The sequence below is a fragment of the Poecilia reticulata genome, linkage group LG2 (assembly GCF_000633615.1).
Source record: "Poecilia reticulata strain Guanapo linkage group LG2, Guppy_female_1.0+MT, whole genome shotgun sequence".
Classification (NCBI taxonomy): Eukaryota; Metazoa; Chordata; class Actinopteri; order Cyprinodontiformes; family Poeciliidae; genus Poecilia; species Poecilia reticulata.
Genome location: NC_024332.1, coordinates 428129 through 454986, shown reverse-complemented (window position 1 = coordinate 454986; position 26858 = coordinate 428129). Strand labels below are relative to the sequence as shown.

Genomic DNA, 26858 nt, shown 5'->3' with positions numbered 1-26858 from the left:
TTGAGGTACATGGATAATATCAAGGGGGAAATTCAGATTTAGTTAGCTCATGATTTTTACTCACGCATTAATAACTAATTACCAATTTTTCCTAATCTGAGGTCAAAGGTGTGGAGAATCTAATTAGATTGTGTTAAAAGTTCAGCTACATACAGATAAAAATGTCTCTGCTTTTCTTCTTAACAGAAAAAATATTTTTAAAAAGTTTATTCTGTCCTCAATGCTACATCTGGACACAGTGAAAACACCCTTAAAGTAACAACAGCTGATAAACAATAAATTATTGTTAACATGTTTGATATCCTAATGTTACTTAATATAAGAAATTGACCTATTATCTTTGTAACTGTATTATTGGATGCTATTTTATATATATATATATATATATATATGTGTGCTCTTTTTGGCCCTAACTTAACTTGCCAACACCTGGAAGATGATTGCAGCTGAAAGCCAGAAAAATCCCTTTAACAGCTCCGACTTTTTGTTTGCAGGTTGGTTTCAGCTTCCTGCGTTTGGCAGAACTTCCTGCCAGCCTGGTGCCAGTCCAGGGTGGGAAAGGTGACACAAACACTTCCACAGACACATTTTCACCGTGCTTCAAAAGCTTCTCCATTTTCTTCTGTAAGCCTTTCACATTAAAAGCTTTTTTAATCCTCTGGTTTTATTCATTTCCTGTGTTTCTACCCCTCCACCCCATTTCTTCACTACTCCGTGTGCCTTAACTCTCCCTCACAATCCTCCAAGCGCGTTTCTACCCTCTTGATTGTTAGCCCCCTGTCGAGTGGGTTGGCAGGAGAGAGACGGCAGCCAGTAGGAGGCGGGCCGGGCCTGCCAGAAAGCATGGCCGCCCCACCGAGCCGCCGTTGGCCCCGACAACGGCTTATTTGCTGCTGTGCACGTGTGGCGTTCACAAAGGGACAAACTGTAGTGACAGGGCGAGCAGGATGCTGCAGCTGACAGCAAACACACCCACAACCCTCACAGCGCTTCACCTCTACGTGGTTTATGGGGGTTTTATGGAGAAGAAACATTTTTTACAAACATAAACCTCAAATCCGCCCAGACAGAGTTAAAGAGGAGGTGGTTTAGCAGCTGATGCTGCTGTGGAATATCGTCTCTGCTAAGCTACAGAGCTGTTAGCATGTCACAGCAACAGCCTTCAGTCAGAAGCCTCTTCAGATATGTTGCAGTACTGACTGCTACCGGAGATATTTCCTGTCTACAGCATTAATATTCAAAATATCGTCTTCTTCTTTTAGAAGAACAAAATGTCTTTAGTCAGAGGTGACTTCGGATTTGTCGTATTACAGACAGCTACTGGAGGTCTTTGAGAAATTTTGGATTAAGATGAATAACAACAGCATTTAAATGTCCTTCTGGACAAATAAAATGTTTTAAATTACCTGTGCAGATGAAGAATTTGGACTCTCCGACACTTAACTCCACCTTGTGCAAGGATATGGAAACCTGCAGAGAAGCTGGAAAAGAAAAGAAAACAAATAACGGTTACTACAGAAAAGATCTGCGCAGTACTTTGTGCTCAATTCTGCAACAAGTGTGCCTTTATGCATCTGAAAGCATTTTATGAAGAAGGTTTTTGCACATTGTTGCAGTTTGATCCTAATTAAATCTTAACCACTTCGACTTATTGTTCAAAGATGTTTGGAGTTGGATCCACCCCGTTGTCTCGCCGTTTGCAGGGACAATGGTTTATGATTTGAAGAAAAGTAGAGGATGTTTTTAACGGAGAGGAATCAGGATGGCGGTCGATAGCACTTCTGTTTGATTTGCTGGAGAAAACAGTGACATTCTGGATCTCTGAATCTGATCGGAGAGAGACAGAAATCTCGTTTTTGGAAAGTCGATGCGCAATCGAGCAGAGAAAAAGTTTACGTAAATGTTTCTAAGAATTTAAAAAAAATCTAATACAGGGTTGTGGAACTGTCACTGTAATAATTGGAAATAAGTCTTTCACATCGCTGTGGAGGAACTTTGAAAGCCAATAGTGACATGTTTAGGGTCATGGACTTTGACTAGGCCACACTAAATCTGTTGTTTCTTTCTTGAAACTGCTGTCCGTCTGTATCTGAAGCAAAAGATCATAAACTCTCAGTCGGTATGCTTCAGGATTTTATGATACGGCGTAGAAATCCCAGATCATCATACAGCCACCGCCATGTTTGACTGCTGGTGTGAAATGAAACGCTTTGCTAGTTTTATACCAAATATATATTCCACTTATGGGTTTTTATGTTGTTTCTGACCTTCATTTTCTTCCATAATGGTTTTTTTAGTCCATCCTCTTTGTGATTGTTAAAACTTGACCTCTGACCTTAACTCAGGTGTGTTAAATGCTTCAGTAGAAGGAAAGTGGACGTCTCTTATTTTTCCAAAAGGCCTTATGCTTTATAAACTGATGAGCCTTTTGAATCGGTGGTGAAACATCTTCAACAAACAACAGAAATCCACGCGTTTTTCTTCTTGATTGTAAAGTTTTTGATGATTAAGAATCAGCACCAGATTTGTGACATTCTGGAAAAGTTCACCATGTTTAAGGGATTACTTCTTAATGGCAGCAAAGACTTGAGTTTATTTACATCAGAGCACGATGTGTTGCACTTCTGGATCTTTTAGCTTCGTGTTGCCAGACAGGTGCAAATACAAAATATTTCCTAAACCGTCTTAGCAAAATTGCAGAAGCTAACATCCTTATCTCCACTCTTTGGGGCACAGTGAAGGAAAATAAATGACACTATCCAAACACCAACCAATACGACATCAAGTCGCATCGATTCAAACTGAATTTTTCAATATGTTTCATGTAAAAAAATCACAAAAGAGTTTAATTTCCCAGGAGTAATTCCATATATTTACTCAAAATATCTTCATCTGATATAAAAATGTAGAAGAACTTATCAGTATCAGCGCGTAAAGAAATGAAAAACATCAAGTCAGCAAGTAAATACTAACATATGATGGATAAGTTAACAGTTATTTCAACCAAGCAGAGTTTCTTAAATTATATACAATAATAATTATGTTCTTTATAATATAAGTGAGTGTCATACAGAATATTTTATGCAAAGATTATGTTCCAAATTTTTCCAATGTTTCCAATTAATAGAAATAGTTTTTTTGGCGATGGTTAACACTAAAGGTAATCATTTAGGATTTGTTGACATGGTGATAATGGGAAGAGATGGAGCCATAGAAAAATTTAAATATGTATTACAGACTGAAAATGCTTTCAGTCTGTAACTCAAACACGTCTACATATCCTATTGTAACGGCCACTAAAATGAGACAATGGATGTTTTTTCACCTGAAAAACACGAAGAATGAGAGGCAAAAGAGCAGCAGAGACCCAGATAAAGAGCTCTTTAAATCTGGGCTTGGTGGAGAGAGGAATGTGTCTTGATGTTTAATGAGCGGTGATTGGCAGCTCTGCATGGAGGAGGTCACTTTAAGGCCAGAGGCTCCTGATGCAGCGCTGCAGTCAACACGTCGCTGTCTGGAGCTGGATATTTGATGAGCCTGTCAAACCCCACGTTTCCTTCTTTCCCCAATGTTGGAGCTGCAGTCCTCGTTAGGATCAACATCCCACCACTCTCTCGCTGAATAATCATATTCTAATGGATGTTAATTCGCTCCACAACACTGGGAACTTAATAGTAGAGCTCAAGGCGCCTGTCAATAATCGGGGAAATGATGAAATCATTATCTGCTGCTTTTCTAGGAGGGATGGCTGCAGCCTACGGCAGCAACGCTCTCCAGAAATCACTGGCAGCAATCTGCTGTGGCACAGACACGCCTATAGATGGCAGTAGATCGGCACTGCTGCGTGAACATGAAGAGGTGCAGGAGCCGATTTATCAATACCTATGATCATTTCCTAACTCAGATGCTCCCTTTATTCTATTGTGTTTGGAAATATGTGTTCAATCTAAAGAAACTGAGAAAAAACAGCAACATTACACAATTTAAAAACGGAAACGGACACTCTTATTTAAGAGATCCTTGTTGAAGTTGACCCACTTCTGTTACCTGTTGACAGGTATTCCAGTTCAGGATGATTGGACTATACTCCACAATCTCTTCCAACCGTTTTAGAGACAAAATGAGTTAAAGAGTTGATAAAATATCTCTTTAATCCTGTCAAAATGTCCTCTTTCTGAACATGTTGTGTAAACAGTTGGAGTTAATAGGTGTTGATTGATATTATTTGACCATTTTAGTGATTCTTCCATTTATTTAAACAACGGTTTTGTTTCATTAATGTCTTCCTTGCTTTGGTTTAAAGAGTGACCTTCTTAACCAAAGCTGTTCAAGGAAGACGTCCTTCCTCTCATCAACCAACTAACTCAGTGTTTACATTCCTGTAAATGTTTTATTTTTGTACATTTTTAAAACCCTTCTCAGCTGTATATCTATTTTCCAGTCTGAATTTCTTCACTGAGTGACGGTAAAGATAATTTCTGACCTACCAGTAAGTTAAAATGTTTGTTACTGGTTAATGTTTGTTACTGGTTCTCAGCTGGTGACTGGATGTTGTTTTTCTGATGTAGAGCTTCTTGAACTGCCTTGTTGCTGAAATGTTCTCTATAAATAAACTTGACTGATTGATTTGTAATGCATAACATCCTCAAAGCCTGATTGGTTAGTCTCCAGAGAGAGATGCATTGTTTCATTGTTTGAAATGAGTCCCAGGCCAGTTCTGAGCTTGATTGATCTGGCCTGTTTAACCTCATGACCTTCCACACTGCCTGCCTCTAACTTAAGGCACATTCCAATCAGCGCTTCAAGTACTTTAAAGGTTTTCAATTATTAATTGATTCGCCACTGTTCGCGGTGTGCGTGATTGATCGCGTAATAAGCTGCTCACTAGAACCTGCAGGTACCAGGAAAAATGAGCCTGGGCTTTTTCTTGTGCTACTTGGTGTGAATAATAGAATCGAGTTAATCCTCTAACTCCCCGATGAGGTAAAACGCACATCCCAGAAGTCGTTACCGCGGCTGAATACGGGGTTTTACGCGACCGAGTTTGAAATGTGATGAGTGGGAATTTGTTTGTTCTCGCTGTGGTGCAAGCAAGCAACGCACACAGACGTGATAATTGCTTCGTCTTTTCCAGGCATGGCCGTCTCTGTTCAATCGGCTCATTAAGGCGATCCGGTCAATATGTTATGAGCCTGGTAACAATTATCAGCTCCAATTATTATCTCATCGGAGACGAGGAATAAACCACCAGAAACAAAAGCATTGATTGCCATTTGTAAAGTGTCAGCGACGGCCAATCAGCTGCTATCCTTCAGATTCCAAAACAACAATTACAAATGAATCAGGATGATCCCAAAAGGCGGGGAGACGCGTGTTTATGTTAGCCTCAAAGTTTCATGTTTCACACCAAAACAGCTACAGGTTAAAACCACAAATTAGACTTTGAAACTGTTTTTAAAGGCAGGAGTAACGTCAATAAAATGTTAGCATGTTAGCTTCCACTTAATCTCTAATTACCCTGCAGTTTGAGCAAGTCAACAAATGTGACTGATCAGACAGCATTTCCTTCGTTACTGTAGTTTCATAACCACTAATTACTTAGATTAGATTATAAATTATCTGGTCGTCTTCGTCAACATTTTCCTATTAAGATGCTATCATGATGCCATGCTAACAGATTTAGATACAAAACGTTGTAGCATAGCAAACGTAGCACAATGTTCACGCTACTGAATCGTTGGACTGAAAACTATAGCAATTGTTGGATAAAGAAAAACAAAATCTGATCCTTTAAGAGCTAAATAAAGAGGTGGACTCCATTCCAGCTGGACACAAGACGATCAAGTTGAGCGTCATTGGTAAAGGCTTTGAGTACTTATATAAATGTGACTCTTTTTTATTACTATTTTTGATTAAAAACACTCAAAAAGTTGTTAGCCAGAGCTAAAAGTATGTAAAAAACAAAAAACATCCACTTTTTCTTCTGTTTTATTGTAAAATTAGTTTAGCATCAACACTGCATCACACTGTCTGATTTTAGGTTTCCTTCTTCTCAGAAACTTGTCCGTTTTATTTTTGCTATGTTAGCTTGAGGAGCAAAGCAGCCAATTAGAAAAGAAGTGAACATTTCAATAAATCATTTGAACTCATATTTTTTAAACATTTTTTTAAAACATTATTGATTTTATGATGAAAAATGATGACAATTTCTTTTTTTTTTTTCTCATCTTCCCTCCAATTTTCGGGCACCACTCTAGCGCCCTCTTGTGTCCCTCCCAGGGAACAAGCCCCCCCTCACCCCCATTTGATCTTTATTTTAAATGTACTTAAATTAATTGATTTATAATTAAAATTATTCATTATCTCTCAAAGAAAGAGACATGTCTAAAACCAAAAGGTGTGGTTCAAAGACAAAACCCTGAGGGACTCCACATTAAGTCTGACAAGATGCAGTTGATATGAAAACTAAATTTTCTGTCTGAATGCTGAGACATAACCTTACAAAGACAAAACAAGTTGCCAGGTAACTAAAATTTCCAGAATGGTACAGATAAATATAAAGTTGAATATCAGCTTGCCATATTTACGCTGCGTGAGCTGAAGGAGAAGCTCCTGGTGCTTTTTTACGCCACCTGTCATCCTTGAAGTTGTTTTTAGCAGCAGCCTGAGTCCAAATACTTCACTGATAAGGAAGAAAAGTGTCCAATCATCTGCCAGGAAGAGAGGTGTGTGAATATATAATCCCTTTTCTCCATTAAAAAAGCTCAATTAAAGCCATAGCGAAATAAAATGCACCACAGAGAAGCAGGCTTTGTGTTTCCGTACATAGAGTGTGGGAAGGTGGATGTGTGCTGAATCCCTTTATTTTGAGTGTGTGGGTGGAAGGGAGGGTGAATGCTCTACACACACCGAGCGCTTGGCCCTGAGGCCAAAAATGCTCTGCTTTAATTGCGTGTGATTTTGAGAAGGAATAAAAGGGAATTCTTCCCTTGAACCCTGAAGACAGAGGAGCAATAAAGACGAGCAGAAGACAAAGAGAAAACCAAGGCAGCTGATAAAATACTAATTACTATGTTTTGTATTCAGCAGAACTTGTGTATCTTATGCGTTTCTTCAGAGGTGTTGCAACGGCAGGGACGATTTGCAGCATGAAATTAGCTTCTGAAACACTTCCGAGTCAGCATTTCTGACAGCCACACTTCACAGATGGGATGTGTGGTCGGGATCTGCTGCTTTTTAAAACAAACTTTCACTGAATTCCTATGGATTTAGACTATTTTGTACTTCTATTCAGCTTATTTGTGGAATCTAACTAAATTATTCATGAAACATTTGTTGAACTTATCTAAGCCTTTCAGACAAAGAATAAAACAGAGTTTGTGAAGGTCAAACAGCAAGAAGCAATGCTACTCGACACGCTATTGGCTGGCCGTCTAGTGTCCTTTGTGCTGATTGGCTGATACCGTAAGAGCAGAAGAATGAACTTATATCAAGAGGTATATTTAGTGTTGGGAGTGTTAAAATAAGCAGTTTTAAGTGTTTTTAAAGGTGATCTCATATATTGCAAGAGTTCAGTTAAAATCTTACTGTCAGAGATAGAAAACCTGAACTAAACATGGAGAAGCAGCATTCAGTTTTCTACGCTCCTATAATGTGGAGCAAACTCCCAGAAAACTGCAAAGATGCTGAAACACTGATTTGTTCAGAGTTGCCTCTGATCAGCAGTAACTGGGCTGATTAATTGATTATTTGATAAAATAGCTGCTGTTTAACAAAACTGGTTGTTGTATTACGTTTTTATGACATAAAGCACTTTGAATCGTCTTGCTGTTGATATTTACTACACCAATAAAGACAACCTGTCTTTATTGGTGTAGTAACACCTGTCTGACAGCATGAAGTAGGTGAAAGGACGTTTTAAAAAGATTCAAAATCTTACGATTTTGAGGTTTTAAGCTTTGACCCGGTCATTGTGGCTCGTTTGTAGAGGTTCAGAGCTTCGGCTCATATTTCTGTTCCTCCAACTCACCGACCTGCTTTCATGCTGCAGAGGAACGTGGAGCGAGGGAGAAAGCTGGCTCTACTCAGCCAACCATATCCAATTGTAGCAACATACAGTAGCGAAGTCTCAAACAGAAGCCACAGCTACCTATTATCTTCCACTCTCTCACACACCTTCTCTGTATCTCTGCTTTCCACTCTCCAGCTGCTTCGCCATTTATGTCTCCCTCCTTAAGCCTCTTAAGCTCTAAGCCGCCGAGGCCTTGATGGACCTCATGCAGCGACGTGCGAACACACAGATGTGTGCCTTCAGACAGATGTGTAATCTTTTTATAATTAGCATGGAGAGGCAGCTTGATCTTATCTAGCAGGTGGTTAAAGCTGTAGGTTTTGCTCATTTTCTGTGTCCTCGTATGTCTATCAGTGTGAGCTGGGATTGTTTCCATTCAGAACAGATTCTACAGGATCCATTTCATTTCCATGTTGAGAGTCCATGTTGAGGGGAAGATGAGACACCAGAACCAACGATGCAGGTGAAAAAGCAACCAAGGTCCAAAGAAACACTTTAAAACAGGGGTCCCCAAACTACGGCCTGCGGGCCGGATCAGGCCCGCCTCCACATTTGTCCGGCCTATTGAACAATGCCAGAGAGCATTCAGATTTTTTTTCATCCACCCGTATTTTCCGGACTAGAAGCCGTTTATATGTGGATTTTTCTTCAACCACCAGGGGGCTCTTTAGCAGGAAGTGAATCATTGGAAGTCTGTTACTTGCGCACCAACATTGAGCCCACAAGCAGCAAAATGAGTAAGGAACAGATCAGATGTCTTTGGAAAGTTTCTTTGCAAAGGGAAAAGGCCCAAAGAAGAGGAAGGAGAATGGATTCATCCTGGACCGGTAGGTGAGTCCCACATTACAAGCGGCTCTGCGTAACATGCTGCTAATGAGGCAATGAAGCTTCAAGCTGCTTCACTACGTAGAGACCAAGCAGGCTGTGGATATAAGCAACACTTCGGGTGTCATTGTCTCCCATCACTCCCAGATGGGACCGTCTGGTTGCAGAGAAACAAGCTCAGGGCTCCAGTTAGTCAGTATCGTGAGTTAACATTTTCACGAAAGTAAAATGTTAGTTTTTGTGGCGCTTCTGTTATGTAAACGTTACCATAGCGACCAGAGTCAGAGAGGGTTTAGACAGTGGTCGAGAGGAGATGATAGCTTGTGAGTATTAAGTCTGGTTTAGACGGAAAGATTTAAGAATCTTCGGCCGATTCTCCAAACCTCTGTGACCACAGAGCTGATAAAAGTCCAACAGGTTCGATTGGTTCGTGTTCAGCCACACGGCACGAACCGATTCCAGTCACGAAACATCCCGATTCCAGAGGATAATCCAGTAAAACCCCCAACATAGCGGGAATTTAGAATAACCAAACACGGATGACGATGTAGAAGCAATAGTGATAGTTTGTGGAGTCATTTTAAGAGATAAAAGATGTAATAAAAAGAAAAGGCGATGGATAAAAGACGACGGTAGCAGCCGCTCTATTTGCTGCACTATGATTTGGAGGTGAATATGTTTTTTCATAGTTAACATTTTTAACTGAACAAACATAATAATGACCTTTAGATTTAATAATAAACATTTCCACATATCATCTCCGATATTCACTGGACTCTGAGTTGCGAGATATGTCAGCTGTTTGGGATTCCCCTCTGTTCTGACGTCACTGCGCTTTCTGATTGGCTACCTGTCACATTCAACAGGTTGTATTCTTGTTCCCAGTCAGGGAAAACCCCACAGGCTGCGATAAAAGGGCCAAGACAACCCAAATTGGGTATAATCAGTATTTAGTGTGAACACCAACATACAGAAGCCTTATCTGACTGTTTGTCCCCCCTCTCTCCCCGAGCCGCAACAAAATGTCCAAGTCTTGACGGTCCGCGGTAATAAACAAGTTGGGATCACTGATTTAGCACATGCTAGTAGTAACACGAAGGATCAGCACTTTTATTATTACCGTTCGGAAACTACCGTAATCAGTTCAGTTAAATCTAAACTTGGCAACTTTTTCTTTTTCAACCGTAATAAATGTGATATTCAATTGACCTGTTATGACTCAGATTTTGGGTGTCCGCCCCCCTCTGCTGCTGCTGCATCGCTGTGGAAAACCGGCAGAGATATCTGAGGCTTAGATGTGTATGTTTACTGTTAAAAAAAAACAAAAAAAACTTTGGGGTTGTGGCTTATAGTCCAGTGCGGCTCATAGTTCGGAAAATATGGACAGTAATCCTTCCTGGATTTTTTCTGTGAAGAACCCAGAGAGGGTTATTTGATTGTGTTTTCTGGAAAACAATACATTTTAAAATTTAGGCACTCCTGCAATCGTCACAGTTTTTCTGTTACAAACTGACTCCGGCCCCCCACCAGAGAAGGGAAAAGTTATGTGGCCCTCACAGGAAAAAGTTTGGGGACCCCTGGTTTAAAAGATGCAAATAAGAGACAATCGGATCTGTTATGAATTGGTTTTAGCAATTTGTGCTCAAAAACGGATGAGATTTTGGTCCAACTTTGTGTTTCCCAAATGTTTAAAGGTAGACTTAAAGTTTTATCACAATATTTTGTGGTGCTACTGTGGTAGCAATAAGTGAAGATATGAACTATTTACTACTTTTTTGGTAACTGCAATTGAAAAACAATCCGCTTCACATAAAAAGTGTGATTTTTATCATTAAAATGCTCACAGCAACTGCATTCAATCATATCTAAAGTCTGTTACTAGTTACTGTATGTTTATGTTTTCATGAGGATTTTGCTGAAATATGTTGTACAAATAAACTTGATTGATTTATTGAGCAAAGAGTGGAGAAAAAGAGTAAAAATATGACAATATGGGCAGTTTTATGGATTTTTACACACCATTAATTTGATTTTATTGCAACAATGATAAATAAAAAATGATCACGACAGATGATAAACGACACAATAAGAGCGCCTTATCAATTAACCCTTAAAGGCTCTGGACGCCTGACAAGACAGTCTGAGTCAAAGGGAAAACAGTTGAGTTTCAAGTGTCAAAGCAATCAGGTCAGAAATAAGGAGGGTAAACACACAAGGCCTCTCACATGCTACCTGCAATCAGAGCTTCTCAAAGCCAAACAAGACGAGCAACAGAGAGACGTTGAGGAGGGAAGATATTCTTGGACGTCCCCTTTAAACAAACAGTCTGCAGTATATCCTCGGTGTTTTCTCATAACCTCCGTCTCCTTTATCCTCCATCAAAAGAGGTGATTTCTATTCCAGATTATGAATAAACTGGGGCCTCACGCTGTGACAGAATAAATCACATTTTCCTGGATATTGGGCTCATATTTATGGAAACACAGGGAAAAATAGGGCCTGTACACATCGGTGAGAGATAATACCGTTATCCGCATTCCCTTTTCAAAAACAGAATCATGCTTCACAGGGTATCAGGCGGGAGCTTCGACTATCTGGGCTCTGAGTCCTGTGTCTAATCTATTAGTCTTATTTTTCTTATCTCTGTCGCCCTTTCTTTTCTGCTCCCATTTCTCTCCTTACGTCACCAATCTCTCTCAGAGGAAACCGAATATGTGTGATGATACAGAGAGACATAACCTTTTATTATTTTGGCAAAAACTTTTCACTTTTAGGTCAGTTGGAAAATTATTTCTCTTTGCTTAATCCCAAAAAATAAAGGAATATTCAAGGTTTCTTCAAACAATCTGAGAAAATGTATTGATGGTGACGTTATGGCTCGGTGCTGGTTTGAAGTAAAAGTCAACATCTCAAACACAACGGACTTGTTTAAATGTTTGGTACTATTGTGTTAATGATAAAAGCGGTCAGAGTTACTTATTACTTATTTTCTTCTGCTCATTAACTTCCTCTTTGATTCCTTTGCAGTATAGCTTTTGCAAAATCAAATCTAAATGAGCACTGACTGAAAAATAAAGCTAATCAACTGTAGTTTTTGTTTCAATAGTGGCAAAAAAAAGTCGCCTATAGATTGAGTTGGAAGTCAAAGAACGTTTTAATTCAATCGGTTATTATTCGCCACCATATGAGCTTCAGAGGATTGACTGGAGGCATGTTTGATGTCTACGTCTGAGTCAAATCAATAAGAGTCTGCAAACAATGAAGACCAGCTGAGGTGGGCGAGATGTTTACTTCTGACGATCTGTGAGAACTTGTGAATAAGCAGGCATTCAAAAATAAGCCGGCGCTGCATATTGATCTGGTGGGAAGGTGGCAGACTGAGCTGATTACTCGAAGCAGACCAGCCCTGGCTTCCCACTCCTCGGAGGGCTACTCAGTCGAGTCTGGAAAGAGATTCAGTAATAAAAACGCCAGGCCTCGGAGGCAGCGTTTGATTTTCTGAGAGTTGAGGTTAGAGAGCGACTCGCCGACGTAAAAGAACAGAAAAAATAGAAATATTTGCTAAATCACAATGATGAGAAAGAGAAAATTGTTTTGCAATGTCTTCAAAATCAGAAGTTTACATACGCAGTTGTAACCCAGTCCAAAATAAAGGTATTTTGTATTGAGTTAAGTTCATGGAAGGTGTAATAATTTGGAATGTATTAAACATGTTTGCTTAAATATGTTAAAATTGTTATTGAAAAGTGTTAACAAAATGCTACAGGTACTTGAAATAATATGATATAATAAGTTAAAAGAATTTTGGAAAAATGTAGCAAAAACTGTTTTATAGAAAAGTAATCTTCAACATATTTTATTTTGAAGGGCTCATGTTTGTAAGAGGAAGTTGTGTAGAGCAAAGCAATTTTTTTTAGATATAGGAAAGTAGAGGGAAAGACAGAAAAACGTGGCTAGAAGAGGAGAGAAATGAGAAAGGAAAGAGATGAACCGCGCTGAAACAACGTGGCGGATTTATCAAGAAACGAGTGTTTTTGCAGATATCTAGACTCTCAACTCGACAGTCTTTTAATAGATATCGACGCTACACTCTAGTTTGCAGCTACTGTGATAATTTCAGAACGGAATTTACTGTACAGTAGGTGAAAAGTCATATGTAATGCTCGCTAACGCATTAGCTTTCATTAGCACAATGAACGGACTTGAATACTGTGAGCTAACTCGGCTAACAGAAGACTCAACTAATGTTTCCGTCGTGGGAGCATTCAAGAGTTAAGCCAAGTGCAGAGAGATGAGCTTACATTTAGAGTTTCTATGACTGCTGGAGGACTGTGTCTGCGTTGGACTTTCCTGCTGTTCCTGAATCCTGTGGACCGAGGGACTGGTGAAGGAGCTGAAGACATCTTGCCGACTGGCACCAAGAACAGGTGAACTTCCAAGAAGGTTCAAGATTTTCCTTGGAGTAAGGTATCGCAGTTCCACGCTTCATCATCACATCAGGCCTGCAACAGGTTTTTGTTCTGGGACTATATTTTAGTTAATCATTGCCGGCTTAGGTGGACATTGAAGTGTGGGCCCACATTTATTAAAATAGGGTTTGTGAAACCAAAAGACTGAAATATTTGCATTTTGTGAATTTATTATTGTTTAACATATGTTCAAAAGTTCAAATCTCATACAGGTGTGTGTTTGATTTTTTTAAATAGAATAGTATGTGAAGTTTATTATTCTTAATCAGAGTTACATGATTGGGTGAGAAGAATAGAAAAGTATTGGTGTGTTATCATTCTAAGGTGAATGAAACTCAACATAGGTTTAAACACGAGAGTGTATTAAGAGTAATTATTCAAAAGTTACTGGGTTTAACGGACTCAGTGGCCCGTACCTACTTTAGAGCGGTACAACTGGGCTACACATTGATTGCTGTTTCTTTGAATGATGATAAAAAGCCCAGATGATAATGTCATAGCTTTGGAAGCTTCTGATAGGCTAACTGGCAGGCATATTAGAGTCATTGTAGAAAGAAAAAGGAGTACATTTTTGCCTAAAAACTCTGAAATTTTTAGATTAATAGAATTCTTTTCTATCTACAGTGGTCATAAAATTCCCTTTCAAGTTTTGGATCTACAATAAATAAAAGCTTGATTTTACTTTGGATATTTTTGGCCTGCAGCTTCTTTTGAATCCACAATTTTGGCTCATGCAACAAAACGTTTGGACACCCCTGACGTCAGCTGTTTCAAGACAGGTGAAGGATTTAGTCTGGCAGTAAAAAGTTAAACTACGGTTAACAAAAATGCAACAGCAGCAAAAACTCTGCCAGGTTTCACACATTTATTCAAACCTTGATGTTTTTATTTTGAGGATTTGTGTGTGAACGGTTTATGATTCAACGTTTGGGCTTTCTAGTGACTATTTCAGGAACAGACATATTGTTTGCAGCACTTTTTGTTGATCCGCTGCATAAAACCCATAAAACCCAAATGAAACCATCAGACTTTGTGGTTGTAACTTGACTCGCCGTCATTGTGGTCGCTCTGGGCTGGTCGCTTGTGAACTTCGGCGCAGCAGACGGAGCGGCGTCTTTATCAGCAGCCATTAGAGCGGCGGCGGTGTGTTTATGCGCCGTCTGAATAACCTCTCGCTCGGTGATTAAAAGCTTTCATGGCGGCGGCTCAGAAGGGAGCAGAAGCAAAGCAAGGGCTGACCTTAGCAACCACTGTGGACACATTTCACTGTCACAGATCTTCAAGTAGAACACGCTCACATTGCAAAACGATTCTGCATACTTTCTTTCTCAAACGCCCAAACCTCACTTGCAAACGAGTGGAGATAGTTGAATTTGCTCTCCTTTACCTGGATCAAAGGTTAAAAATAAATACCACCCACGCCAATTTTCGTCTGGCACCCACATTAAATCCTCCTTTGTGCTTAAAAGTGGTTAAAAATCAAATATTCACACTGTTCAAAACAAGGACATGCAATTTGTCTGTCTTGGGGCTAAAGATATGCTCAATTTAGCTTTCATCTCCAACCAGGAGCCGCTCGCTGTTTGGTGAAAAAAAGAGGCTATTATTTAGTCCCAGCATGCCAGTCAGGCTCACTTTGACAATATGTAATTCTGCCAGTCAGACCGCCCCGATACGACCGACTGTACAACACAAATGAATCTGTAACACCCCAAAAAAGGGAAGAAATTAAACTTATCTCGACATGTTTTCAATAAACTTTGAGGTCTGATGTTAGATGGAAAAGGAAGGAGGAGCTTGGTGTCCTTGAGTAGAAAGCAAATGTCTTTTTACGTATTTTTCTTGTTTAGTTCGTAGGTTTACTGGCTGCTTACTGTTTTTAACCAAATCCTGCACTTCCTGATTCAGCTGTAGCTGCAAACTGTCAGTCATATTTAAATAACTCCATGCATATTCAGCTCTTCAAGAAACTTCACAGATTTCTGTCTAATCCAGGGTTTCCCCCAGTGTTTCATAAGCCTGGCAGGCCACCAGGCTTTACTTGTGCCGCACCAGGCTTAGCATTAAATCTTTTTAAAATGTTTGCATTTTAAAAAGACAGGTATTAATCTTTCAATAAAACATGATTATCAAGTGATATTTTCAATTTTTTGGTCAAATTTAGACATTTTTGAACTCAAAAACATGACAAACCGCTGGATGAATGACAGCCGTAGCGCCCAACCATCGGGGGAAACCTTATAATTTAATTATTAATTCAGAATTTGACTTGATTAAACAACAAAAATGTCCTCAAACAAAAACATGTTTCCTAACTCTGGGTTTTTAGTGACTTCTCTTCGCGTCTGTTCAGATGAGCTCATTTGTCAAAACATGTTTGTAGCAAACTACAAAATATTCACCAAGTTGGATGTTTTACCCTTTTTATTGCTTTTACAAATCAATAACGTTGAACAAAATTTGGCTTTTTTGGACAAATGAAAAATGTGAAAACTGATTTCTACAAAATAAGAACAAAAATATGTAACATAAAACGTTCATAACTTTAAAGTGACTAAACTAATTCAACAGATGTCCAGCCAGTTGGTGCAAATCCAATTATTAATTTAAAAACATTTGTATTTGTCATTATTTTATAAAAATCACTTCTTAATTTGGCATTTAAAGGCTTTTTACACCTTTTTTTTGTCACAAAAGCCACGTTTTGTTGATCACCACTGATTTGTAAAAGCAAAATCAATACAAGCTGAACATTTCTTCCACCGTCAAAATCTTAAGAAATTATGTTTAAATCACCTTTGTGCAATTTTAGATCAACAGAATTTGCTAATTTTTCCATAGAAAATGTTTCTATTTACACAAACTTCCCAGTTTTTGTCAAAAGCAGGTAAAATTATTATTTTTTGTTTTTAGTATTTACTTTTTGCAAAGGAGAAACTGAACCTTTACACTGATTTTCAGTATTATTTTTTTTTAAATTAAGGACTTTTGTCGACTTAACTTTGTTTCTATTTCAAAACACTGAGCAGAAATAGTGAAGGTTGTGCAAAATTAGGATACAAAAGCTTCTAAAGTGTAGTTTTATCTGAAAGCAGGAAACCTTCAGGAACAATAAGCGGCTAAATGTGGAGAAGCTGAAGACGGCAGGACAACCTTCAGCGAAAAAATTAAAGACAAGTCTCAAGCTTTTAAAGAAAAATCCTTTCAACAAATGAACTTCAAACTGAAAATAAAAAGTAGATTTCCATAAATAAAATAAAAAAAAGAGCACCCTGAGCGACTCCACGTGGAGTAGATCAATCATGCTTTGGGCTTTGCTGCAGCCGCTGGCATACTGAACATGTCAGGGCTACAGAGACAAATGAGTTCAATTTAACACCAGCAAATACTGGAAGCAAACTTCGCTCTGCACAGAGAACAGGGGAACCGTCACACCGCCAGGAGAAGAGGAGCAGCATCAAACTTTCACAACCGCATCGATTCACTGCCATCCATGCTGAACGGGTTAATGTTACGCTCCGACTTGATTTCAAAAAGAAAACTTTAGGAGACACAAATATGGACTTTAAAGTAGATACATACATCAATCGTATGTTCTCTTGTCTTTCCCAAACAGGAAGAAGTCATGACTTACATGTTTCACTTATTTTACATCTTTAATAGACGTGCAAATGAATCAGAGCAAATCATTTCCTCTAAGAGTTTAAATGTCAAGGTTGGTTCTGTAAAACATGTCCAGCTTTAACAGTCGGTTTTCTGCATCCTGAATAAAAGATGCGTTTGTATTTGTTTCCTTCCTTGGCGGAGGGGCAACGGTTGCCGTGGGGGCTTGGAGTGGCACGGCGGTGGATTGATTCTCCTCCTGCCACTTCCTGCCGCTGGCAGTGACACGGCCATTATCTCTGCCTATGGATTAATTCAGTCACAAAGGAGAGGTCAGTGGCTCCAGCCGGGCCGCAGAGAATAGACTCCGGGGATTATGGGAAGGGGATTCAGTATGGTCCTTATTTTTGGATTTGCTACAATGAAATTCAAAGGTTCGAGGTCGACTGGCTCCCTAATTGGAGGCCACATCTCAGGACAATAGCAGCCCAGATTATTAAGACCACGGCTAAGTGATCTGCATTGTAAACTGGATGGGATAAAGCTCTCCCTGTAGTTTAGGAATGAACTGTATTGGATTTTAAATCCCACTTATGCTGAACTGGAAATCAATCCGCAGCAAAACCAGAGTCTGAATAAAAGACGTTTAAGTTTTGTACAACTTCAGTAGCTTTTCAGTTCGGGAAAAGGATTAAAGTGGCGAAGTGACGGGTCAAGATGAGGCTTCGTACACTTTTCCCACAGTAAAACTCCAAAACTCTTCCAGTATTTTCAAGGAAAGTTTTCAAACTTTTCCGGCATCACACTAAAGTGGAGTTCATACAAAAAAAAAAAAGACAACTTGATTTCACTATTAGATGATATTTGTTATGGTAATATTTTACATTTAACAGCAGGGAAAAGCTAAAATAAAATAGATAAATATAACATTTTGAAATGTTTCTCTAAAACTAATTTAATAATTTCAACAACATTATTTAATGTATAAATTTAAGGTGATCAATAACTCAGGGAGCCATTAGGAATAATAAACAATCATTACACTGAAAAACAATCCAAACACTGAAACAATCAGATTAAATGCTAAAACAGAATATACAACCAAGAAAGTCACAAGAAAATCTCTAAAAATGTTTAATCTGGCAAATAAAAATAATTCTGTTAATTCTGACTAACTTAAAACAAGAAAAGTTTGGTTTGAATCAACTTCAGAGTGAGAAATTTGAGCTGCATTTAGTTTAGTATATTTGACTTTTTAAGTGAGTTTGTGAAATATAAACTTACATTAGTAAGTTGCATTAACTTTTTATTAATTTTATCAAACCTCCAAGAGTTGAATAAACTAGAGTTTTAGGTTAGCACTTAAAAAACTGAAAGAAGACAAAGACAGGAGTGGGAACCATTTCCCAGAATGCTTAGCAGCACGTTTTTGTATCCTGAGATGGAAGTGTGTTATGTTGATCTGAATCGTGTTTATTTTAATTACATTTTGTTGTGATGTTTAATAAAATTTACTATCAGATCAGAAATTTTGTCCATGCGATTTGAAACAAGAATTTAAATTATTCTAAAATGAAATAAGTTTTTATTTTAACTTGATATCGTGAGTGAAAATATCTATTTTAGTTAAACCACCTTCAAATGTTTTACAGTGTACCGAAATCAAGCACTTTTCAAACTTTAATAAACACCCAAATGAAATTCAAAGATTTTCAAGGGTCCCTACAGAAACTACAGTACAGATCCTGCATGATCTGCCAGTGTTGAACATAATTTGATGTTTCCAATGAGGAAAAAGACCAATAATGAGGATAAGAGATGAAAAGAAGTCGTAGCCTCGGCTAATGTCATCCCCCTCTGATCTTAAGATCAGGGATTCAAAGGCTCCCCCTGTTTCATTCACTTCCCAGCTTGTTCAATTCCTCCCACCCCGGCACACTTTTATACTTCTATTTCCCTTTGCTGCTATCACCTTTAATTTGACTCAAGAGAGCCTTTCATCTTTTTCCTTTTCTTTCTTCATTGTGCAATGAATCGCCCGCTCACCTTTTCTGTCAGACTCCTTCCAGATATCGCGTCTCTTTGTTCATAAACTCAGTGACGGTTTCGGCGGGCGTGACAGACGCCGCCGCCAACTGTCGCCATGGCACCGGCCAACGAGGAATTTGGACCGGCCAGTCGGAATGGCCATCGTGGAGCTACATTATGCCAGAGTAAATATTACTCAGCCCAGCTCCTGCCAGGACTGATTCAACACCAGTAGCATGTAGAGGCAGCATTAATGGTTACATTGGGTTATCAGAAAAGACAGAATAAGGAAATTCACATCTTCTACATAGTTTTGTAAAAGCTCAAACTTTTTGTTTTTCTTGTATTTAGTTTTTAATTGGACCCAAATGAAGGAAGAAGGCAGAAAATGTTCAGGGTTTCTCCCAGTGTATTATAAGCCTGGCGGGTCACCAGGCTTAACATTGTTTCTTTAATAGAGGGGATTTAAAAAAAGAAATACACCAGTAACAGTGTTACAAGTCAAAGAGCCTCTTTGGTGAAATGGCTGGAAGCACAATGGCAACATAGTATGATAAGTATGTGAACACACATAATCAGTCTGAGATTTATATTTTAAATTCACCAAAACTCGGTAACCACTGCCCGTCTTCACTGATCTACACGTTCACTTCAACGAATAATCTGTGTCCAACAGAAATGTTGGACACGTTAATCAGTATGAAACAACTGAGGCACAAAACATTATATTTCTTTTAATTGTATGTTTGGCTTTTGTAAAACGTACAATATGTGTCTTCCAATAACGTAATTATGTAGCCATGTTTTAAAATTTAATGTCAACTTTAAACATTTTTTAACTAAAAAACATGACAGTCCCAGAGTATCCTTTCCATCAGTTGTTATCTAGCTCTGCTAATCCAGCTCATTTGCCTTTGCTGCTCCTGTCTAAATCTCTGGAAGTGTAGAGTCTCTTTCTGCTGCTTGGTCCTGCTCTGCAGCCGTAACGCCTCTGGGACTCAACAGTTCAGGTGCTGTTTGAGCTTTAGAGAAGCCACTCGGCTACTCGCAGTTGTAAAAGCAACACCTTGTTGCCACGGTTACGTATTACAGCAACTATCCATCTAGAAAAATAAAGCAGAACTAATGCAGCAAGATATTCAACTTTTACTAGATTCCCTCAGATGACGGACACTTTAAAGGTTATTTCAGGTGTCCGAAAACGTGGACTGGATCAGTAACTGGATCTTAAAACAGGAGACTGACACTAATGGGCATGTTAGCTGTTCTGCTGCAGTTCATCTGTCAACCCAAATGACTGGTTTGATGAGTTGATAGCTGCTTTTATAGCTGCAGTCCAAACAGACTTGCTAGATCAGTTACAGCGTCTACAGTAATATCGTCATCTCTCTGGTATTTCACGGCATACTCCACCTACTAGGACGTGGTGTGGAGGGTTACAGTATGAATGAATGAATACTGACGTTATCAGAGCGGTTCATCATGTTCTCTCCCAGATCACTCTTTTGGAAATATAACTGTGTTCAAAGCTGCCAAGGCTGCAGCATTAAGCAGAGAAGCAAACAGCTACATTACCTCCAACATTTATTGGGAGCTGATGAAGGCTTCCATTAAGTTAATGGATTATTTACAACAGCAACAAAATGCTCATATGAGTGTAGCAGTATTGAAGAGGATCATAAATCCTTTCAAAAGAAGCTTGTAGTTTGATGAAGGGAACCCTCTAAAGCCTTGCAGTACGTTTTTAAAAGCCCCTCCATTGATCCCCTTTATTCATGCAATGAACGTTTTTCGAGGCATGTTTAGCATTTTGTCTGCAGTGTTTCACTTTGCTCACCAGTAAACACTGACATCATCGTTTGCTTGATGCTGCAGTTTAAATTGTAGAAAATATTAAAAGGATTATTTGGATTTTTTAAACGTGGGCTTCTAGGGGGTAATTATTAGTAGTCAGCATCTTTTCTGCGCTTGTGAGAAAGTTATATTGCAGAATAGATTTCAATCTAATAGAACAACTTAAATAAATATATTTAATCCTGTAACAAGTTCACAAAATGAAGAAAACAAATGGAGGTTAGAGGTCAACATTGGTGTGTCTTTTTTTTTTTGTTGCGCTACATGTGTTACTTTAGCTAGGTCACTTTCTATTGAGCCATTCAGGAATGGAAAAGCTGCTTTGTTCTGGATCATTGCCCTGCTAGCAGGCGTGGGAATTTACCATATAACTTCAGGGTTTCCCTCAGTGTATTATAAACCTGGCGGGCCACCAGACTGTACAGGTCCCCACCAGGCTTAGCATTGCTTATTTATTTCAAGTTATGTTTTTAATGTTTGCATTTTTAAGACTTTATGGTTGGTGTTCAGATATCAATCTTCCAATAAGATATAATTATCAAGTGATATTTTCACATTCCTGTCAACTTTAAAGACTTTTAACCCCAAAACACGACGGGCCGCTGGATGGATGAGCCTAGCGCCCAACCACCGGGCTTGACAAGTTTTCTAGGGAAATCTTGAATTTATAATTTTTCAGAATAGGTGCCTGCAATAGGTGCCTTCCATAGCATTGCATGGAAGGCACCTATTGTTCTACACCTCAAAATAACTGCGTCTTCCTAGTGCCATTAATGTGGCTCGTACTGCTGCGTGCCCCCTTCACAATATATACATTAAAACGTGCGGCTCGAACCCGTGAGGAGAGCTATTACTTTTGTTGGCATTTCGAGTAACTGTGGCGACATAATTAACACAAAACGAGCCAAATTCAATTCAAAACAAAAGTCTGACACAGAACACGGCCACTCAAAACAGACGTAGACTTTTTATTTGTCTGCCCCTCTGAGCTGCTCTTTAGAACTACAGACATGGTGGAACACTCTGCTACTAGACCTTTTCCTTTTGCGTTTTATTTACCGTTGTCATAGCAACTGAACTATCGAGCCCTGGGAGGAAAAAGAGCGACGGCGGTTCTAGTTAGCTGAGGTATAAACCTACTGTACCGGAGCTGAATTGCGATCTGTATATATGTACAGATTGCTTAATACACCGTCAGTTATCAGCTGTGAAATAAATGGTTCTGGAAGTTGTCGGAAAGTACTATTGACATGTTTAGATTGTTTTTTCGTTACATGAGTCGAATCTGTTTAGCTATATTGTGTCTTTCTGTGAAAATGTTTGTGTACAGAAAAAAAAACAAATATATTGTATATTTTTTTATGCAGTAGCAGATGGGGGTTATTCAGACTTAACTGTGTGACATAAGCTGTACCTTTGTATTAAAGATTATAAAACTGTTTATTACAGGAATAAGTATATTGTCTAGATTGACAAAGAAAATAACGTGGACATTATTTTCTTCAAAATAATCATTATAAATGATTATTTTGAAGAAAGATCAGACATGGTGCTGTTTGGAAATGTTAAATATTTAACCAGAACAGATTCCAGGAGGATTAGTGAAGCACAGATTTGTTTCTGCCTCATCACTCCTACCTGTTCTAGACTTTTTACAGGAAAATCAGCATCAGTTACACCGACACCAGCCCTGATGTGTGTAACACATGCTACAATCTTTAATATTTTTTTTGGAGATGTTGGCATCAGCGACGCTGCTATAAACTCATTGCATCTCTGAATAGTGCTGTTTATGTTATATCATCTAATGGTGGCAAAAGCAACAAAAAATGATTATGCCATGTACTTAAGATGGAATGTATGCACATATATTCATGACATGCTTTGATTAAAGTAATTTATCCTCGGTGCAATTCCAGTACCGAAAAATTAACTTTATACAGGTGAGTCTCTCTCATGAGAATGTGAATCTACTGGGCTGATTCTGTGCCTTCAAATAATTTTAATGCCCCTGTAGAAGATTCATAACTTAAAAGTTACAGGAACCTACAAGTTAACTTATAAGGAACAGGTCTGAAAAAACAGTTTGTGTGCTAGACTCAAGAGAGAGATTCCTTTGATGCATCAAAGCGTGATGTCATCACTGATGATGTCATCGTTACGATAGGAACTAAATATTCTAATGGTGCATTCACACCAAACACGTTTTGAGCGTCAGGCGAGTGAATGAATTTTCACAAACTCTCTGTCTCGTATTCTATTGTCAACTTTTTAACAAATATTCATCCATCATCTAGCATACATATAGGTACGTTAGAAGATGGATGAATAAGGAACTTGTTAAACAGTTAAAATGATGATAATGAATATTTGTTAAACAGTGTGAGGCTTTGTCAAATTTGTGCAAAGCCTCAAATTTTCATAATGCAAAGTGTTAGCAAAACCTGGGCTTGAATAGTGACCTAGGTTAGTGCCACCTGGGTGTGGGTCGGTTTAAAGGCCGAGCCGGGCTTAGCTTCTTGACCTTCCTGCCAACGCCAACATGAAGACCCTCCGTGCAACCAGTGGAGGTTGGTGGCATGGATGTCTGTCTTTCCTCGGACCTCCATGTTTGTGTGGAGGTTTGTGTGGAGGTTTGGCTTTGCGTGGACTCCTCTGTTTGCAACCTGAGTGTGGGTTGGCGCAAAGGCTGAGCCAGGCTATSCATGGAGACCCCTTGTTGATTCAAGGTCTGTCTTTCTTCGGACCTCCCTGGTTGATTGGAGGTCCATTTTTCCTCTGACCTCCTTGGTTGACTGGAGGTCCATCTTTCTTCGGACCTCCCTAGTTGATTGGAGGCCCATCTTTCTTCAGACCTCCCTGGTTGATTCAAGGTCTGTCTATCCTTGGTCTCCTCTGTTTGTGGGGAGCCTTCTCTTTGCAGGGGGACCTSTGGTCRGGTGGAGACTCTAGGATGGTTGTTTTCTAGAGCAAGTTTCAACTCMACCTTCAGGTCCGCAACCTGACCCTGCAGAGCTTTCACCATTTCCTCCTGAGCCTTAAATTTGGAAGCTTGCTCAGAGTGRCTTTTGAGCTGCTCCTCATATTTGAGTCTCACTCGGTATTCTTCCATCATTACTTCAATCAGACCTTTATTGTGGGAGGCGTATTTTGCAGCCTCCCACTTAAAGTACTCCAACTGTTGAAGAACGTTCTTGTCAGCTGTAACTTTGGTAGAGCAAGAAACCTGTTCACGTTTGACTTGCAGGTGACGTTCTTTTTCCAACATTTTTTGCAGTCTTTGAATCTCCTCCTGCTGGGATTTCACTTCAGCCTGACATGCAATCCTTCTGTCTCTTTCCTCGTGGAGTTCAGAATTCTTTCTCTGCAGTTCTGTTTTAAGATCGTCTACCTGCTTTGTCAAACCTTTGACGTGTTGGCTAGTCTCTGCCACGTCTTCCACTGAGGGGGTGATCTTGAAGCCAGCAGAGGGTGTTGTTTTCTGCTTGACTTCCAAAGATGTTGGACTCTCAAAGTCGCCGGAAGGACTTGATTCCCCCTGGATCTCTGATTCAACTTCCGGCTCAATGGGGCTGTCATCTTCAACAGGGAAAATGACAGCGTCATAGTCGACTTGGATGTTGCGGTCTACCATGTCGACCCATGAAAGCTTAGCTGGAAAAGCTTCATGTTCGCAAACAATCTGTTGTTGCTTCATATCTGTATTCTAGTAACTTCTTGCTTCTCTGAACGTCGAACGTGCTCTGAAGGGTGATCTGTCGCGATAGAACTGTGGAACGGATCAGAGAAAACTCTGTCTGTGAGCTACATTTAAGAGAGAGATTCCCTTGTGATATCATAGAGTGATGACATCACTGCTAATGTCATTGATACCATTGGAACTGAACATTCCATCCACCTTACCCCTGGGAGGCTTTCTGGGGAAATGATTATGGGTCTTACTTCTGGCGGCTAGTGGAAGTAGCATTATTTCATTATAATTTATAGGGTTTTTGGCCAGTCTATATTCATGATCTTTTGTCGGTTAATACCCCATTAGCATTAGCCTTTTCCCTAAAAATAGCTTTTATCTATTTTTCTTATTTATTAGTCACACTTAGTATACTGAATGAAGGAAGAAAATGTAAAACAACATGCTAGCGACAGCATTTAGGCTAATGTTAGCAATTTGGCTCATTTTAACTTGCACACCAATTTTAACATACAGAATGGAGTAAGTCCACGTTACTCAACATGGTTGTGACTCTCCGCATGCTATTGAGTACATTGCAGCTTACTTTAGCATTGATGCTAATTTGTAGCATCAGACGGGCACACTTTGGCAGGCCCCATTTAAATTTCTTCAGAAATGTTCTAGTTTTAATTTACTGTTATCTTAAATTTTCATTATTGATAATACTTTTATTATCAAAAAAATAATACTTTTATTTCAAATAAAAGTATTATTGGAAATTATATTTTTACTATTTTCTCCACTTGTTTCACAACAGCATCAATGAATATAAATAAACCTGAAAATCCTATTATTTTAAAGATGTAAATCACAGTTTTCTTTAGATCTGGAATTGTTAATCAGATTTATCATGATTTATTAATTGAAAGAATCGCCAAAAAACTAATTAATCATTAAATGGACTATACAGACTCATTAAACGTAAACTGCTGAAAGAACACCCTCAGAGGAGCAATTAAGCAAAACCTGTACAAAATGTATATGCATTCTGCTTTTAACATAGAAAAAAAAATTGTGTGTAAATATGTTCAACCCAAAACTCCTGAAATGGCAGTGAAGATTCACCTGGATCAAAATTTGCAAATTAGCACCTTTTGTTGTCCAATTATTAATTGGTTAAATCAACACATTGATTTTAGATGCGTCCTTTGCTACAAATTACAAAGGAACGACAGGTTGTTGCATTTTCTGCAAGTAAATGTTTATTTTATTAATTATAAAGGAATATGCATCTTTTAATGTAAACCAAAAATATCCAAAATGAACCACTGTTTTTATTTGATTGATTAATCAGAATAATCGATAACTAGTTCTAGTTTTTTTTAATATAAGTCTTATGGAAAACCTGCAGACTGGTTGATGGACAGCAGATTAAAGGATGGACAGTCAGATGCCTTCAGGCGTGTTTTAGCTGTCATCCACCATAAGTAGGACACAGCTTAATGGGCTAATTAATAGGCTGACAGAGTACTGTATGTGGCGATACGGTACATGCATACTGAAGGATTGCTCCAAACACGGCAGTAAGCACATTAAAGGAGGATCTGTCACTGAGCTCCTGGGCGAGAACAGCAGCTCTCTGGCCCTGCGCCGCTGACGGATGATAGCTGCGAGTTTATATGCGTCCACCGGCTCGGCTCTGCATGGCTTTCAATTAGAACTGTCAGGACATACACTCAATGAGATAAAGGTGGGCAAACACATCAGCATGCATGGAGGAAAGCATTCCTATAAACCATTACCTCTGACTCCAACTGTACTTCATGCATTCACATAATGCTGCATTACATAAGTAAACGCTGAAAACATGTATATCTGTCTGTATGGGAGATTCTGCCCTTATCAGAGGCAGAACTGTAGCTCACTGCGAGGATCCCAACTTAGATAAATGTCACTGCTGCAGCTCCAAAGACAACATATCCCCCGGCTTTAGAATTAGCATATTCATTATTTAACTGGGGAGCAGCTGGCTAATTGGCAAATGAAATGCTTTCAAATAATGTTCACATGAGAAGAGGAATTTGATTAAACTGAACCTGGGGAAAATACCAACAAAGAACGGGGGCGGAGGAACGGAGTTTGGAAAAGGCTGGGAAAGTTTGGAATGACGAGGTTTGGAAAACCATCCGTCCATTCGTCCTACCCTTTGTCCATCCATCCAGATGTTTGTTTGTTTATCTATCCATCCATCCATCCATCCATCCATCCATCCATCCATCCATCCATCCATCCATCCATCCATCCATCCATCCATCCATCCATCCATCCATCCATC

At 39.1% G+C, this 26858-nt stretch overlaps 1 protein-coding gene across 4 annotated transcripts in view; it reads right to left on the bottom strand.

The window, feature by feature from the left end:
* Positions 1-26858, bottom strand: part of ncam2 (neural cell adhesion molecule 2) — a 315894-nt gene that overhangs the window by 84613 nt on the left and 204423 nt on the right. For 3 of the 4 annotated variants that reach the window (XM_008429298.2, XM_008429289.2, XM_008429279.2), the window contains exon 2: positions 1407-1481. In XM_008429298.2, coding sequence (XP_008427520.1) covers positions 1407-1481 — 75 coding nt within the window. Of the gene's footprint in view, positions 1-1406; positions 1482-6578; positions 6711-8175; positions 8211-26858 lie in introns of those variants that run through there. The other variant, XM_017301986.1, reaches the window with a different exon arrangement.